This window comes from Dama dama, chromosome 11 (assembly GCF_033118175.1).
Source record: "Dama dama isolate Ldn47 chromosome 11, ASM3311817v1, whole genome shotgun sequence".
Lineage (NCBI taxonomy): Eukaryota > Metazoa > Chordata > Mammalia > Artiodactyla > Cervidae > Dama > Dama dama.
The window spans coordinates 37,060,242-37,078,715 of NC_083691.1; the positions used below are offsets into that span (position 1 = coordinate 37,060,242).

At 37.9% G+C, this 18,474-nt stretch overlaps 1 protein-coding gene across 3 annotated transcripts in view; it reads left to right on the plus strand.

Annotated features, from left to right (window-relative positions):
* Positions 1–18,205, plus strand: part of C11H2orf42 (chromosome 11 C2orf42 homolog) — a 45,315-nt gene extending 27,110 nt beyond the window's left edge. For all 3 annotated transcript variants that reach the window (XM_061155113.1, XM_061155114.1, XM_061155115.1), the window contains 6 exons: positions 1,562–1,666; positions 3,006–3,110; positions 6,248–6,355; positions 8,235–8,335; positions 9,657–9,819; positions 16,380–18,205. In XM_061155113.1, coding sequence (XP_061011096.1) covers positions 1,562–1,666; positions 3,006–3,110; positions 6,248–6,355; positions 8,235–8,335; positions 9,657–9,819; positions 16,380–16,588 — 791 coding nt within the window. In that variant the 3' untranslated portion in view covers positions 16,589–18,205. The remainder of the gene's footprint in view (positions 1–1,561; positions 1,667–3,005; positions 3,111–6,247; positions 6,356–8,234; positions 8,336–9,656; positions 9,820–16,379) is intronic.
* Positions 18,206–18,474: the final 269 nt, after the last annotated feature.

The following is an 18,474-nucleotide window of genomic DNA, read 5'->3' on the forward strand; positions in this document are numbered from 1 at the left end:
TAATTACAGGAAATTTGATTTAGGTTGTACCTGAATGGCCTAGTGGTTTTCTCTGCTCTCTTTAGTTTAAGCCTGAATTTTGCTATAAGGAGCTGATGATTGGAGCCACATTCAGCTCCAGGTCTTGTTTTTGCTGACTGTATAGAGCTTCTTCGTCTTCAGCTGCAAAGAATGTGATCAGTCTGATTTCAGTATTGACCATCTGGTGATGTCCATGTGTAAAGTAATCTCTGTGTTGTAGGAAAAGGGTGTTTGCTGTGACCAGTGCATTCTCTTGGCAGAATTCTGTTAGCCTTTGCCTTGCTTCATTTTGTACTCCCAAGGCCAAGCTTGCCTGTTACTCCAGGTATCTCTTGACCTCCTATTTTTGCATTCCAATCCCCTATGATGAATTGGACATCTTTTTGTGTGTGTGTTAGTTCTAGGTCTTATAAGTCTTCATAGAACTGGTCAACTTTATCTTCTTCAGTGTCAGTGGTTGCGGTATAGACTTGGATTACGGTGATGTTAAATGGTTTGCCTTGGAAATGAACCAAGATCATTCTGTCATTTGTGAGACTGTACCCGAGTACTGCATTTCGGACAGTTTCATTGATTTTGAGGGCTACTGCATTTCTTCTATGGGATTCTTGCCCGCAGTAGTAGATATAATTGTCATCTGAATTAAATTTGCCCATTCCCATCCATTTTAATTCACTGATTCCTAAAATGTCGATGTTCAACACTCTTGCCATCTTCTGTTTGACCACATCCAATTTACCTTGATTCATGGACCTAAAATTTCAGGTTCCTATGCAATACTGTTCTTTACAGCATCGGACTTACTTCCATCACCAGTCACATCCACAACTGAGCATCATTTCTGCTTTGGCCCAGCTGCTTAATTCTTTCTGGAGCTATTAGTGATTGCCCTCCACTTTACCCCAGTAGCATAGGGGACGCTTTCGGACCTCAGGGGCGGCGGGGAGCAAGGGGGGGTGGAGCTCATCTTTCGTTTTTGCCTTTTTGTGCAGTTCATGGGGTTCTCACAGCAAGAATACTGGAATGGTTTGCCATTCCCTCCTCCGGTGGAACACATTTTGTCAGAACTCTCCACTCTGACCCATTGGTCTTCAGTGGCCCAGCACAGCATGGCTCATAGCTTCATTGAGTTATGCAAGCCCCTTTGCCACAACAAGGCAGTGATCCATGAAGGCGGATGTGATTATAGGTCCTTAAAATCACAAAACCAGCAAAATAAACTATTCATAAAAAAGAAAATGGACACTGCTTCACCAGAAAATTGATAGTGATTGTCTGAGAGGTGGAACAAAGGGTAAATTTCTTTTCTTCCTTTCACTTCTAGTCCTCCCTCCAACTTCCTATGAAGAGTGTAAGACACTTTAAATGTTATATATAAAGGCTAATGCTAATTCCTTTTAGAAACTGAAGCTAAGCTAATGTAGAAATTAGCATAGACTTTTTATATATTTATATATATGTTTTAGACTTCAGAAATTAATGTTGAATTGATTTATACTCTGCAGACATCTTATTAAACACTATGATGATTGTGGTTTAGGTGCACAGACAAACAGTTCCCTGCTACCTCCAGATGCAGTGAGCAGTAATCTAAGGAAAAGTGGCCTGAAAAAGCCTGTGGTTGCTTCTTCATTAAAAAGGCAGGGTAAGTGTCCCTTCCCCAGAATAGGGTAAAGAGGTGGAAAATTATCCTAAATAAGCCCAGAGCAATATAATCACATGAAATGTTGCATGTTGTCCCCCAAGATAAACAATAGCAGGCACCGAGGTCAAGATCTGTGCTATCCCTCCCACTGCCTCAAAACAGGTTCACAACCAAATTGTCTTTTAAATAACAAATGCAACAAAAATTACTGACATGCTTTAGTATCATGGATATTGTAGAATATTTTATTTTTCTTGCTTATTGGCCCACATGCAGTTGTTATAGGTGGTTCAAAACTGAAGAAGAAACGTATTTTACAGTTATACAATGATAAATATTTGTTAAGAAATACAAAATTAGTGAAATTTGAAAACACTGAAAGGCCATAGCAGGACTATCATTCTAAATTTTTGAGTCAGAATGACTTGATTTGAACATAACTTATAAATATATATATATATTATATATATATATATATATATATATATATATATATATATGTGTCACTTTTCTGTGCAGAAGAGTTAAGCCTTTATGTTTGGGGATCAACATCTTCTTTACCCTCATATAATTTGGCTGGGTGATTAAAAATTAGACACTATCCCTAAGCTCACACTTTGGTTTTGAAGACAAGACCAATAAATACATAAATAGCAGATGGTGCATATGTGTGTGCATGCTAAATCGCTTCAGTCATGTCAGCAAATTGTACAAGACCAAATCTCAATTAACTAATTAAGAACTTACACATTCCAAGAACAAACGTTTGTAGAAGGTCAGGAAGTAAACAAATTAAAAGTATCACTTTGATACAAAGAAAATAGCTTTTAATCCAGCTTATCATTAGATTCTTTTACCTATGAGAATTTTAATTTTAAATGAATAGTAGTTTTGGCATCTTGATGTCTTTATATAAGGGGATATATACTTCAGACACGTGAAGACATTTCAGGAGAAGAAACAGAATGGTAGGTCAGTATATAGACATACTCATCAAGAATCTGGTCAGTTAATGGCTCTAAACCAACCACTCTTCAGTTTGCAGTTTGATGTTGAAAGGCTGCGAACTTTCTGTGGTTAATAGTCTTAAACCCATTAGTCTCTCAGAGCTTTCTATTTCTTTTTTTTCCTTTCTCTAGATGTTTTTTTTTTAGATGAATTTTTAAAAAGAAAATCCCTGCGGTATTCCATTTCCCTTAATTTACCTACTGTCATTGAATTTTGACTTGTTGCTCTTTTATATAGTATAAATTCCTTAGCTTTTTCAGAGTTCAGTTAACTGTTAAATTCTGTAAGAAAAGATAAAAATTAATGAAAAGTTGTTTGTTTTTTTTCCTAGCCTGTGGTCAGCTGTTAGATGAGGCACAAGTGACCTTATCCTTCCAAGACTGGCTGGCCAGTGTCACAGAACGCATCCATCAAACCATGCACTATCAGTTTGATGGTAAGTATTGGTCATCTAACTGTGCTGTTGCTGAAAGTCAGAGAAATTAAAGTGGTTGTGTATAGCTCTACTCTGTTTTGAAAAAAAAAGTAATTGGGCTTCAGTCTAGAGGGCACTGGACCACAAGAGGATAGAAATCTAAATGAAATAAAGGAATAATCACATAATTAAAATGCAGGACAAACAAAATTGAATTTGGTGATGGAAAAGAAAAACCACAGCAAATAATAAGTAAAAGTAGACAGCCTTGGTCTTAGGGTGTGCGTGGGTGTGTATTTGATGAGAGAGATAACAAGCCTTAGAAGGTCATTCTAAACCCTCAAACTTAAAGCATGGGAGGAAAAAAGTATGGAAAAAAATCTAAACATGTGAGACTAAGATAGTTATATAAAATTACATGGATATGCTAAGGGCTTCCCTGGTGGCTCAGATGGTAAAGAATCTGCCTGCAATGCAGGAGACCTGGGTTTGATCCCTAGATTGGGAAGATCCTCTGAAGGAGGGCGTGGCAACCCACTCCAGCATTCTTGCCTGGAGAATCCACATGGTCAGAGGAGCCTGGTGGGCTACAGTCCATGGGGTCGAAAAGAGTCAGACATGACTGAGCGACTAAGCGCAGTACATAGCACAGATATGCTAAGGAAGATTGGAGAACACAAGCTGGATTCGGGTTGATCATGATAGCCTCATAGAACCTCAGCAATTTCAGAAGTGGACCATCCACCAGGGCTTGCCCATTGCCTGAAAAGCATCCCTGATGGATGGTTTTCAGGTTTTGTGCAGTGATGAACCGCTCACTCCTTTCTGAGGCAGCTCATAACATTGTTGGACAGTGAGAGCTGTGAGGAAGGTCTTCCTCATACTAAGTGGAAATGTTTGCTAATAATACTTCTGTTGGTTTTAGTCTGTGCTCCAGCCACATGGAGTAAGTCTGTTCCTGTTTTAAAGTAACAGTCCCTGCTACCGCACACACCCATTGGCCTGCATGACAGGTCTTCTCTTTTCCAAGTGATACATCTCAGGTCTTCAAACACTCCTCATGGCATTATTTACAAACCTCACTACACTTTGATGTTCTTTGCTGAATATGTTGAAGTTTATGAAAATCATTTTAAATACAAAGCACCCCAAAGGGAATAGTAGCCCAACAGCGGACACTCAGTAGGAGGAGCTGAGTTGAAGGGTTGGAGCAGTTGTGGCTTCATGGTGAAGAGAGGAGCAAGAATGGAGATGTTGAAATACATGCTTAGTTTTATTTACCTTGGTTCAGAATAAATAAAATTTATTCAGTAATAGAATTTTAGAAGTTACTTTTAGAAAAACAAAATAAACTAGGGAAGTATAGGGATTTCCCTGGTGATCTAGTGGCTAAGACTACACAATCCCAGTGCAGGGGGCCTGGGTTTGATCCCTGGTCAGGGAACTAAATCCCACATGCTGCAACTAAAGATTCTGCATGCTGCCACGATAGAAGATCATTTAAAAAAAAAAAAAAAAAACTAGGGAAGGTTAAAAAGAGAGTCTATTTTTCTTTCTTTTAAAATTTCATTTATTTATATATTGTTTAAAATAATATAATAAATGCCTACTAACCTACCTCCCAAAACATAAAATAGAACATTGACAATAATGTAAGCTATAAACTATGGCCCTTTTTCATCCCATTCCTTATACCACCCTCTCTCACCATCTCTGTTACCACCACCCTTGTCAAAGTCACCCTCCAGCACTGTGATTCTGTGTCTTTTACAAGGGTTTTTCAAGATTAATTTATAAACCTAAACCCTAGAATCCCATCAGCTGAGTTCTGGTGAGTTAGCACTTTTAGAGTCTCTGCATGTAGCCTATAATCTAATTTCAAGATGAAAGACTTTAAAATTCCTTTCTTCAGTGACTTCTCTAAACTGTCTATATGGGAATTCCTTGGTGGTCCAGTGGTCAGGACTTCACACTTTGACTGCTGAGGGCGAAGGTTCAGTCCCTGGTTGGGGACGTAAGATCCTGCAAGTCATGCCACATGGCTAAAAACAAAATCAACTACATATATATTAATATTCAAAAGTGTGTTAGTCATTCAGTCGTGTCCGACTTTTTTGTGACCCCATGGACTGTAGCCCACCAGGCTCCTCTGCCCATGGAATTCTCCAGGTAAGAATACTGAAGTGACAGCCATTCCCTCCTCCAGGGGATCTTCCCAGGGATTGAGCCCAGGTCTCCCGAGTTGCAGGCAGATTCTTTACCATCTGAGCCAGCAGGGAAGCCCCTGTATTAATATTATAGTGGCTCAAAAGCAATGACAGTTTTGTTATTGACATTCTACATTCAATTAAGCAGGTAAAATCAATTGAAAGGATGTAAAATCTTAATATGAAATTCCAGGAAACCTTTTATTTTTCTTGGTTTGATCTTTATTTCAAAAGAGGTATCTGAACTGTCTTTAAGAACTGCTCTTTAATTTGCATCCAGGGAGGTGGAAGTTACCTATTAATCCACTTGGTTCTGGATGTTTTTGCTCTGTTGGAGCTTGACCCTTGGGCAGAGTTAGTAAAAAAACCTCTGAATTTTTTCAACCTGAACACACTTTCTATTGACGTTTTGTTGACCTAGTGTTTTGCAAGTTTTTAAAAGAAGTTTGTTAAGTATTTTCAAACAGTTTTCCTACCTTCAGATCAGAGAGAAGACTGATGCTTATTGGATAACATGTCCTAACTTTGCAGTCTCTGGCATTCACAGTTCTGGCCATCTGAGAGCGTGAATGCAAGCAGCAAGTGCCTGGGAGAGTGAGCAGGAGTGAATCAAGTTTACCTTCTCAACTCAGCTTCAATGTTCTCATCTCATTTCATGTCCTCTTCAAAGGGAGAAGTCTGTGCTGTGGTGGTGTTTACAAAATTGAGGACTAGAAAAGTTATTTTTGGTAGATGACAAGAATTGGTTATAATTGCAGGGGATCTGGAGTAGGGCAAGTGACAGTGCTAGACTCATAAAGGTCCATCAAAGCTGGTTTTTGCCTCTGTGTAAAGAAATCTTGGTGCTATTTTTAGTTATTACTGCACATCAGTTCCATTTCCTCCACTTTTCTCTGCACACCAGAAAGCCCACTTGTGTTTCTTTAAATGAATTCTTCTTATTTCCTGTAGGCAAACCAGAGCCACTGGTTTTCCACATTCCTCAGTCCTTTTTTGATGCCCTGCAACAGAGAATATCCATCGGCAGCGCAAAGAAACGGCTTCCCAACTCTACCACAGGTACAAGATGTTTCTTTAGGAATAGCCGTAGATGTCTGGACCTTACAGAATTATGTTTGGAAAAACTGCAGGATTTTCAGGATTAGGTCTTCTAGTTACATGCTCAGAGCATGAAGCCTTAGCCCATCAGCTCTTAGAATAATGATCACACACTTCAAAAGCCTCATGCTTATTCTAGTAAGAGTTGATGAAAAAATTCAGAAAGTACAAACTTGATAAGTGAACCACCAATGAAGGGCAATGAAGGTGCCCACCAAGAAGTTTGGTATTTTCTAGATATGAGCCAGTTTCAACAAAAGCATTGCAAGCTCCCGTTGTTATTTGGGCTGGCTTCTTGGAAGCATATTACAGTATGTGTCAAACACTAAAACTTGTTTTTCAAGATTCCTGATTTTTGATGAAGGGAGATTTTCTTTCTGGAGTGATTCTCAGACTTGGTACATTTTACCATTACAGTATTCTGGTACTTATTTCTTGATTTTATATAATATCTTTCTACTAGAGATCTCAAGATACTTATTAGGTAGTACAGGAAAATGAGGGAGAAAAAAGGAGGAAGAAAAGATTGCTCAGGGGCAAATAGCCCAAGAGTGTCTATAGCTGGAAATCATAGCTATTTCTTCAGTAAATTGTTATTTGATGATATAATAGGGACCGAAGTTTAATTCTGGAGAATTCCATAAACAGAGCAGCCTGGCAGGATATAGTCCACGGGATCACAGAATTGGACACAACTGAGTAACTAACACTTTCACTTTCACTTTAAATGGTACAAACTGTGAATCACTCTGTTTAGGGCCATAAAAATCTCCCATCTTTATGCCTTATCTCTCTAACGTTTGAGACAATGTTGATTCTTCCCGTTTATTTTTATTTATTTATTTTTCTTCCCGTTTACACTTTAGGTCTAATATATTAATTTTAACCCATCCTTTAGATATTTTTAGGCCCTTCAGTGGAACTCCTTTATAATCAGGAGGCAGGGTAATAGATTGGCAACCGCATGAGCAAGGTTTAAACTCCATGTAATTATTTTAAGGACTCTGATTTGACCTCTGACGTATCTAAAGTTGTAAGAAGCTGTTTTATAATTGAGTCTTGTGTCTGTAGTTTTATGAAACAAAGAAAGAAGTTTCTAAGATGCCCAAAATTAGCATCTCAAGGAAGCATCAGAGGCTTCATATAGCAAAAATCCATATCATTTGGTTCAACACATTTTGCAAAACCCTGCTTATAGACTTGCTTCTAGAATTCCTTTTTTGGGGATTTCCCTGGCTGTCCAGTGATTAGGACTCAGTGATTTCAGTGCCAGGGCCTGGGTTTGACCCCTGGTCGGTTAACTAAGAGCCTGCAAGTCATGCAGCACAGCCAAAAAAGAAAACATAGGGTTTCTTTTTTTTTTTTTAATTTTATTTATTTATTTTTGGCTGTGCTGGCTCTTCCTTGCTGCCTGTGGGCTTTTCTCTAGTTGTGGAGAGAGTGGGGTCTACTCTCTAGTTACATTGTACAGGCTTCTCATAGCAGTGGCTTCCCTTGTTGCTGACCATGGGCTCCAGAGTGCTCGGGCTCCAGTAGTTGCAGGTCCCAGGCTCTAGAGCATAGGCTCAGTAGTTGCGGCACACGAGCTTAGTTGCTCCAGAGCATGTGGGATCTTCTGGGACCAGGGATTGAACCCATGTCTCCTGCATTGGCAGGCAGATTCTTTACCACTGAGCCACCAGGAAAGCTCAGGATTTCTTTTTTAGAGGACAAGATTCTATAAGGCACAAATATCACTTCACTGAACTCTCTAGAAACTAACATGACAAATTCAGTGAAAGAGCACAGGTAATGCTATTATTTTCAGTAGTCTAATTTTGTCCCCTTTTTTGCCTTAAAGCTTTTGTTCGCAAAGATGCCTTGCCACTGGGAACCTTTTCCAAGTATACCTGGCATATCACGAATATCCTGCAGGTTAAACAAATCTTAGACACCCCGGAGGTAAGAGCTGATTTCTACAACACTGGGAGGGCAGAGTGGGGAAGAGGGAGAAGCAAGCAGGAAGCACCAGCTCGTTGAGTTACGGACACTACAGAGAATTCCTTTTGTTTATCCTAAGAGATTATTCAGGAACATTCGTGACTTTATGGTTCCAACTCTGATTTTAATAGGTATTCACTGGAACTTGAGGTTGTACTCTTTTTTAAATTGGAACATCCTTTTTTCTTTGCCTTTGGGATGAGAAAACAAGGATGCTTTTTCTTGTAAATTAGATAATGCTCCCCTACTATCTGTGGTGAGCCCTAAATAAACTGGCAGGCACCTGGGAAGTATATGTATAATTTGAGATGATGTGCTACTTGTGAAGTCAGTAGGTCCAGCACAATTTAGTGTTCTTCTCCAAACTGCAACTGAGTTCTCATTAGAGAAATGATTCTTAGTTTGTGTTCCTTTTTACAGAGATAGTAGTAGACATTTTTAAACATTTTTTTCAAGCAGATCCTAAAATCTTGAGGATTTTTCCTTCCTATGATAATGAAATATTGTGGAAAACTCAACATCATGTGATTTAATACATTAAGATTAGCTTGACTGCAAGGCATTGTTATGTTCAGAAAAATAATAAATTGGTATCTGTAGAACTTACATGTGAACACTAGGGAAGACTTACGTTAGCCCTAAAGACAGTGGAGGAACTTCTTTAAATGCAGGATGTCACAGACAGAAAACATGATGTGCAGGGAGGCACTGAAACAACCCGGAGTAAAGTCAAATTGCTGAGCCTCTGTCTGTTGCGCATCACTTACATGTATCACCCCATTCCAGCTCACAGCCATGACTTGGTATGGACTGTATTTTGCAGATGAGAAACAGGCTGTGGGAAGCTCAGCCTGCTGTTTAGTGGCAAAGATAAAATTCGGTCCACGCCTTGTCTGACTCAGTGCCAGGGATGGTGGAAGCACACAAGACATGAGCTGTAGGTGTTGTTGGTATAGTTTTTAGGAGACTGCTGCCAGCAGAGCAGTGAGGAAGGAATAAAATGACTTTAGAGCAGATCTGTGCCAGCAGCAGTTATGTAGCCATGAAGGTATTAGGGGTTCAGGTCACTAGGGTTTGGCAGGAGTTCAAATTATAGAAAAAAAGGGAAGCCATGAACAATATATAGGAGAAAAGGCAGAATTGTTGAAAAAATTTACTTGAAAATACAAGGAAAACTTTTGAATGTACTTGAAAGAGTGAATAAAACCTACTGTCATCCAGTGTTCGTCTACTTGTAAAGGTTTTCCTTTCTCACCTTTCTTGGTATTGTCTCCATATCCAGATGCCTTTGGAAATCACCCGGAGTTTTATCCAGAACCGAGATGGGACCTATGAGCTGTTTAAATGTCCTAAAGTAGAAGTAGAGAGCATAGCAGAAACCTACGGTCGTATAGAAAAGCAACCAGTGCTGCGACCCTTGGAACTAAAAACTTTTCTCAAAGTTGGTAAGTAAATTGGTGGTTTCAATAGCACACCTTCCTTTGAAGGTCACCTGTGTGTATTATGCTGTCCTGGACTTTGAGCAAAGGACTTTGACCTTAAGCAAAGAAGACACATTCATACATTTTGTAAAGGCAGTCATGGGGTAAGGTGTTTTGTTTCATTTGAGCCACTGCTTTTAAAATAAAATTAGAGAAGTAATCTCTGTTCATTATACGGAAATCATAGATTTCACTATAGAGCATAAAGAAAAATAAAAACCACTGATAATGCCACCCACCATGCTTCCCAAGTGGCACTAGTGGTAAAGAACCCGCCTGCTGATGCAGGAGACGTAAGAGAGAAGACAGGAAGATCCCCTGGAGGAGGAAATGGCAGCCCACTCCAGTATTCTTGTCTGGAGAATCCCATGGACAGAGAAGCCTGGCAGGCTGCAGGAAAAGCCCACCAGGGTCCTCTGTCCATGGGGTCCCAAAGAGTTGGACATGACTGAAGTGACTTAGCACACAGCACAATCCCACCCACCATAGATGACATCACCATTAAGATTTTGGTGTACACTCTTTTTTTTCCTGTGCATAGAAAGAGTTTCTGAAACATGGTAGCATATCTAAATAGCTTTTTCCACTTAAAAATATATCATGAACAACTTTCCATGTCTGTCTTCAACATTATTTTAGACTTTTTTTATTATTATAAAACATATATAATATACAACTTAACATTTTAACCATTTTTAAGCATAAAATTTTTCTGCCATAAAGAGCTTTGGCATTGTTATGCAACCATCACTACCATTCATCTCCAATTTTCATCTTCCTCAACTGAAACTGTATCCATTAAATACTAATCCGCATTCCTGCCTCCCCAACCCAAGTTACCATTCCACTTTTTGTCTATATGAATTTGATTACTTGAATTAGAATCATACAATTTTTGTCCTTTTGTTACTGGTTTATTTCATGTACCATAATGTCTTCAATGTTCATCCATGTTGTAGCATATGTCAAATTTTCTTTCTAAGGCTGAGAAATGTTTCATTATATGTATAGACTACACTTTGTGTATCCATTCATCTGTCTGGATACTTGGATTGCTTGATCTTTTGGCTATTGTGAATATGACATTTTTAAACAGCTGCATAAAATTCATTCATTAAGTTATCTCACTCTGATCAACCCCGAGTTTAAGTTATATCAAACTTTTTGCTATTATAAACAATGCTTCCTTTTATAATTAACTTCCTTTTAGAAAAACCTTTTATGGCCTTAATTATTTCCTAACTTATTTAGGATATTTTGGGGGGTAAATTCTTAAAAGTTAAATTGGAGGACTTCCCTGGTGACACAGTGGAAAAGAACCCGCCTGCCAATGCAGGGGACACAGGTTCGATTCCTGGTCTGGGAAGATTCCACATGCCTCGGAGCAACTAAGACTAGGTGCCACAACTACTGAGCCCGCACTTCAGAGCCTGAGCTCTGCAACAAGAGAAGCCACAACAATGAGAGGCCCAGGCACCACAGCTAGAGAGTGGTCCCCATTCACCACAACTAGAGAAAGCCCTTGCGCAGCAACAAAGATCCATCAACCAGAAATAAATAAAATTATTTAAAAAAAGGAAAAGTGAAATTGGAGAGTCACAGTTTATTTACATTTTTAGGACTTTTTTTTTTTTTGACTTTTGATTTTTTTTGTCACACTGCTCTCCAGAAAGATGGTACTAATTCTACAGTTTATTCCTGCTAACCATGTATGAAAGAGTTTCTCTTTTTTAATCTTTGTTGATCTGATAGGCAAAAAATATCCTATCATTCTTTTAATTTACATTACCCTCAAATATTAATGAGAGTAAAATTTTCAATTAGTCATTTGTATTTGATGAATTGCTTTTGCTTTGTCTATTTTTAACTGAGGTATTTTAATACTAATGACACCTGCAACAAAATGCACTTAATGAGCTCTGTGCTTGCTGTTATTTTAAGTGCTTTACATAGATTAATTCATTTAATGCTCATCAGCCTACTCAGGGGTAGATACTGTGATCCCCATTTACAGATGAATAAATCGAGGTGAAGATAAGTACAGTAACCTGCCCAGCGTTACACAGCTAGTGAAGTGGTAGAGCTGATCTTCAACCCCAGGCAATTAGAGCCTTCACTCCTCGCCATCCAGTACTCACTCACCTGTCTTTCCACTAACTAGGCTATAAGCACTTTGAGGGCAGTGAACTATGTCATGGAGAAATTTAGAATCTGTAATTATTTTGTCAAACTCCTGTGAAATATATTTTTGGCTACTCTTGTGAGTAAGATGTTTATCATGTGTCTAACTTGTTACTGCCAGTGTATGGGAAGCTCTTGATTTTGGTATGCATGCATGCTAAGTCACTTCAGTCGTGTGACTCTTTGCAAACCCAGAGACTGTGTAACCTGCCAGGCTCCTCTGTCCATGGGATTCTCCAGGCAAGAATACTGGAGTGGGTTGCCATGCCCTTCTCCAGATTTTGGTATCAGTTCAGTTTAGTTCAGTCGCTCAGTCATGTCCAGCTCTGTGACCCCATGAATCGCAGCACACCAGGCCTCCCTGTCCATCACAAACTCCCAGAGTCCTAGATAGCATATAAAAAGCAGAGACAAAAAAAAAAAAAAAAGCAGAGACATTACTTTGCCAACAAAGGTCCGTCTGGTCAAGGCTATGGTTTTTCCAGTGGTCATGTATGGATGTGAGATTTTGATATAATTAGTATCAAACTGCTGTCCTTAATGAGTTCCTATTAGTGATGATAGTTGTTTACCTGTTGGTTTCTGGAAAATTAACTATATCACTTGAAAAGTGATGATAAATTTATTTCCCATCAAATGTTTATACCATTGTCTTTTTCTTATTAAATTACCTAAAACTTCAAGAGCAACAATGAATAATAGTAAAGCTAGCAGCTGTGGATTTTCATTTTATTATAGTAAAATTATTGTTTTTACTATAGTTAAACTCCCCCAGCATAGCATTTTCCAACTGTCTTGAAGAAGAGATAGTGATAAATATTCTCTGAAAAAAGTATCCCATCATCTGATAAGTTTGAAAATGCTACATACTGTATTTTTTTTTATTTGAAGACCCTTGAATGTAAGATGTTCAGTCAACTTTGTAATAACTTTTTTGGTGGGAAAGGAAATTTTGCCACATGAAAACTTCGCTAGTTGTAAGATACACTCAGATCTCAGAAAATGTTACAATTGGAGTAGGGAGGCAGTAGTGAGTAATGTCTTACAATATAATGTATCTCTCTTAGTAACTCATCCTATAAATTTGCATATTAAAAAATCCTGAAATAAAGATTTGTATTGAACTTTATGTAACTTAAATTTTCCCCAATTTATTGGACCAGTGAACTCTTTTCAGGGGAATGCCATTAGTATTTCATATAGAATCCATTTCTGGAAAAAGCTGCTCTAAGTTTCACTAGTAAATAACTATTGATTATTAATTTCAGATAAAATTTTTTATTTTAATAGCATATCATATTCTTAGTTTATTAAGTTATTTTTATTAGGAGCTATAATTGATTTGTAATATAGTTTTTTTTTAATTATTTTTATTTATTCATTTAATTTTTGGCCTTGCCACACAGCTTGCAGGAGTTCACCAACCAGGAATTGAACCTAGGCCACGACAGTGAAAGTGCTGAATCCTAACCACTAGACCACCAGGCAGCTCCCTGGAATTGAATTTTTTAAATACCTTTTTACCATCTTTTGAGAAACCTCTAAAGATAAACTCTACTGACCCAAGTGCAATGAAATTTAAGTATAGTTGGTGTATAATATGAATTTTAGGAATCAATTTCTAATATTGAAATAATCTTACATTTCTGGAATAAATCCTATGTGGTCTTTTTTCTTTTAATATATATGTAGATTCTATTTGCTAATACTTTATTTAGGATTTTTTATTATCTATTCATAAGTATTAATTGCCTACAATTTCTTTTTTGGAGGCTATCTTTTTTGGGTCTTGGTAATAGTTATATAGAAAATTATTTGTAGGAGAAGGAAATGGCAACCCACTCCAGTATTCTTGCCTGGAAAAGTCCATGGACAGAGGAGCCTGGTGGGCTGAAGTCCATGGGATTACATGACTGAGCATGTGTGCACGAGGGTGGAGGGAGATGGGTTGGTAGCAATAAAGTGGTAGAACTAAAAAAAAAAAAAGAAAGAAAGAAAATAATTTGTATGTTTTGAACTGTTTTCCACTTTTGTCTGTTAAACATTCCGAATTCTTTAAAAACTTTTTCTAACAGTTTCTTATAACTTTTAAATTTTTATACCTTTTGGAATTATCAGTTACTTTTTAAAATTCATGTTTGATAATAGGAACATTTAAGGTTCTTATTATTAATAGCTAAATAGCCTATAATCATAGTTTAGTTTCTGTGTTCCCAGTACTTTGTATTTAAAATTTCTATTTGGTTGAGGCTTTTGATTTTTATATTCTTAAGTATCCATTCCTACTTTTATTTTTTTGAGTTCAGAAGATGTGCCTTTTCAATTTTTTTAAAGGAATTTAAAAATATTTTCTCACTAACCTAATTCATGATATGAATTTGTGCTAGCAAATGTGTTATTATTTATCCAATATAAAATCTTGTATAGCTTTAAGATTTATAAAACTTAGATAAGCAGAGCTGTAATACAATTTCCTACTACAGTTTTGTTTCTCTAAATGTCTTCGGATACTGCAAAAGCCTTTAAGTATTGTAATGCAATGTTTTTTTGGTACATTAGAGCTTTTGACAGATGTCAATGTAAATATATTATCTTAATCCATTTGGACTGCTGTAACAGAATACTGTAAACTGGGTGACTTATAAACAATAGAGATTTATTTCTCACAGTTCTGCAGGGTGGGAAGTCCAAGATTCCTACAGATTCAATGTCTGATGAGGGCCTGCATCCTGGTTCAAAGATAGCCATCAGCAGCCTTCTCTTTGTGTCGTCACATTTCAGAAAGGGCATAGATGTCTCTGGGGTCTTAAATGAGGGCATTCAATCTCACTCATCAGGGCTCTTCCCTCATGACCTAATCACCTTCCAAAGGCCCTGCCTGCAAGTACTGTCACATTGGGGATTAGGTTTTCAATTTATGAATTTTGGGAGGATATAATAATATTAGGAAGAAATTTTAGAGAATATAGATTCAGCCTATATTAACAGTTCATCAATTTAAAAATAACATTTGCCCTTAATTTGTCTTTATTCAATATTACAACAGTGACACCGGCTTTCTTTTGTTTTACATTTTTCTAATGATTGCCATCCTTTTAACTTTTTTGTGACACTTTGTTCTTATTGAATCTTATCAGTATTATATTGTTTTTATTTTTCTCTGATTTTAATATATCCCCTTTACTGTAATTAATATAGTTAGTCTTCTGTCGTCTTGGTTTTTTATTATTATTATTTATTATTTTTGGCTGTGCTGGGTCTTCTTTGCGGCACAGGCTTTTCTCTAGCTGCGGCAAGCAGGGGCTACTCTCCAGTTCCCCTGTGCAGACTTCTCATTGCAGTGGCTTCTCTTGTTGCAGCACATGGGCACTAGGGTGCACAGGCTTCAGTAGTGGCGGCTGTCTGGCTTCGAGCACAGGCTCAATAGTTATGGCTCATGGGCTTTGTTGGTCCTCAGCACAGGGTATCTTCTCAGATCAGGGACTGAACCCGTGTTTCCAGCGTTGGCAGGCAGAATCTTTACCACTGAGCCACCAGGAAAGCCCCCTGTCTTTTTGTTTTTTCTGTTTTTTGCTAAATGGACTATGTTTTCTATGTTTATTGTCTCCATGTTTTTGAGGTGATACCATATGCTTGTTTTTAATTCTGCTAGTACTTTATATTTATTCAAGAGCATTCTTTAACCTGAGTTTTTCACATGTAAATCTTTAATATTCTGGACTTTATCTTGATGTAAGTTATAAAGTAAGATTCTGTCATCTTTTAGTTTCTTCCAGATAGTTATGTAGTTGATGCACCCCATTTGTTATAAGAAACACTTACTTGTATTTCTTACACTGATTGAAAATACCATTTTGGCCTTATCTTAAATTCCTCTTCTTTTTGTATCCATTTTGGATCTTTCTTTTTTGTTCTTTTCGTCTGTCTAGATATATGCCAGTACAACACTCTTGTGGTTATTATGGATTTGTAATATATGTTATAACCATGTGGATTTTAGTTGTTTGTTTCTGGTTTCCTTGAAACTTGACCTTTTCTTGCTAGTCTCCCTTTTCATCTCATCCAGCTGTCTTTTCCTCTTAGCCTGGCCTCTCCTTATGATTCTTTTGGCCCTATTTTCATAAAGGCTGGGTCTTATTTTATTTGAGAATGCCAGACAGTTTTGGATAGATAAAGCAGTAATCACTTTTCCCTTCCCTTGATTCTTCTTGTTGCCCCACCCCCTTTTTTTTCTTCTCATATAGGTTTTTTTTTTTTTAACTTCTTTGTGCTTTTAAAATTTGTGCAAATTTATTTTGGAATTGTACTAATCAATTCTTTTTTCTTTTCTTTTTTCTCTTCAGGCAACACTTCCCCAGATCAAAAGGAGCCAACACCTTTCATCATCGAGTGGATCCCAGATATTCTGCCCCAGTCCAAGATCGGTGAACTTCGAATCAAGTTTGAGTACGGGCATCACCGCAACGGGCATGTGGCAGAGTACCAGGACCAGCGGCCGCCCTTGGACCAGCCCTTGGAACTGGCGCCTCTGACCACCATCACTTTCCCTTGAAGCAAAACAAGAGTCTTGCTGCTAAATTTGCACATCCCCACCCTTTGACAACTTTAAATACTAGTTAGACACTTAGATGGCTCTGTTCCTTAGTGAACTACTCTTAGCTAAGATGCAGCTTCTCAGTGCATTCAAGTGAATTCTTTTGAAGAAAAACTCTTCTTGTAAATAGCCCTTTTGGTGCTGCTGTGTATAGCCTTCATTTAACTTGGATGGTATTCCTGGGTAGAGTTTTTAAAGAAACAAAAAGAAAACCAGCTCACTTACCTTCCTGAAGGACTCACCTTTAGAGTTTGTTTCAACCTTTTCCTAATTCTCTAGGAAGTCAGCAGCCCTCCACCTTATACTAACATGTTGGAAAATTAATACCTTGGTTAGGGCAAAATGTTGAAGATCATCCTGACAGAGTTCCAATCATATCCTTTTATTCTCTTCTCAAATAATGCACAGTGTCACTAGTTTTTATAAATTATATCTTGTGTTGGTCTAATTATAAAATTATAAACCTTTTGGGAGATTTAGGTGATAGTGAACCAGGAAAAAGAGATTCAGGTGTCAAGGCAATATTGATTGACATTTCAAACTAATGCTTGTAATTGCTTGTTCACTTGATTTTTATTTCCTTCTTTACTCTCCAAAAAGCTTAACAGGTGGTAAAATTCAATTTCTATTTTTTAATTCATTGATCACAGAATGGAGATACTGAAAGTCACAGAATAGAAGCCTGCCTTTAAGGAGAAAAGAAGAGAATGGAACATTTCCTATTTGCCTATTACATCCCAGGCATTTTCATTTCCAATCTCACTTAATCATTTTTCTTATTTAGTCCTCATCATTATTTGAGTTTAGCCACCACTCCTTCTTTTATAAAGTTAAACAGTCTCTCTGAGATTAAGTATCTTACTGGAAATAGCATTAAAAATGTTTCATTTTATTCCAAAGTGCATGTTCTTTCCACTTTATCATCTTGCTTTATAAATTCTTCATAATTCATTCTCTTTGGAAGACGAGAAAAGTGTATAGGTAGGCAGTTTTGACTGCACATAACAAAAAGCCAACTCTAACCAGCTCAGGCAAAAGTAGGAATGAATGACTGGTTCAGGGACACTAAAACAGGGCTAGACAGCTATCCTTCCGTGAAGCAGGGGTGTGGTTAGGCCTCAGAACCCCTGCAGCCAGGGTCCATCTGACCCATCTCTACCTCTCCTGAGGCTTCATTACTATCAACACAGAGCAGCTCCTTCTGGTAGGCTATCTGGCTCCTAACATATCCTGGACAGCAAAGAGATCAAATCAATCAATCCTAAAGGAAATCAATCCTGAATATTCATTGGAAGTACTACTGATGCTGAAAGCTGGAGCTCCATACTTTGGCTACCTGATGTGAAGAACTGACTCACTGGAAAAGACCTTGATGCTGGGAAAGACTGAAGGCAAAAGAAGGGGGTGGCAGAGGATTAGATGCTAATTAGATCACCAACTCAATGGACATGAATTTGAGCAAACTCCAGGAGATGGTGATAGACAGGGGAGCCTGGCATGCTGCAGCCTATGGGGTCACAAAGGGTCGGAAAAGACTTAGTGACTGAACAACAACAATAAATGCACCTGAAACTATGGCTTTCACTTCTGCTCTAGAGCAGGACTGACTCCTCTGCTTAACTCGAAAGTACAAAGTCCAAAATCCCCAAACAAAGGTCTGATGGACCTAATTGAGGTGGGAGACAGGTCTGTGAGCATTTTTGGTAAAAGAAGGACCTGTGCCCCTACATGAAGGAGATGGGTAGGCAAATTAAGGGTTGTTTGTCCTCTACAACTGAGGGGCTGGCTTGTGTGGAGAGTTCTCAAGTGCTTCAGACAATGGGGAAGATCCTTCAGGAGAACCC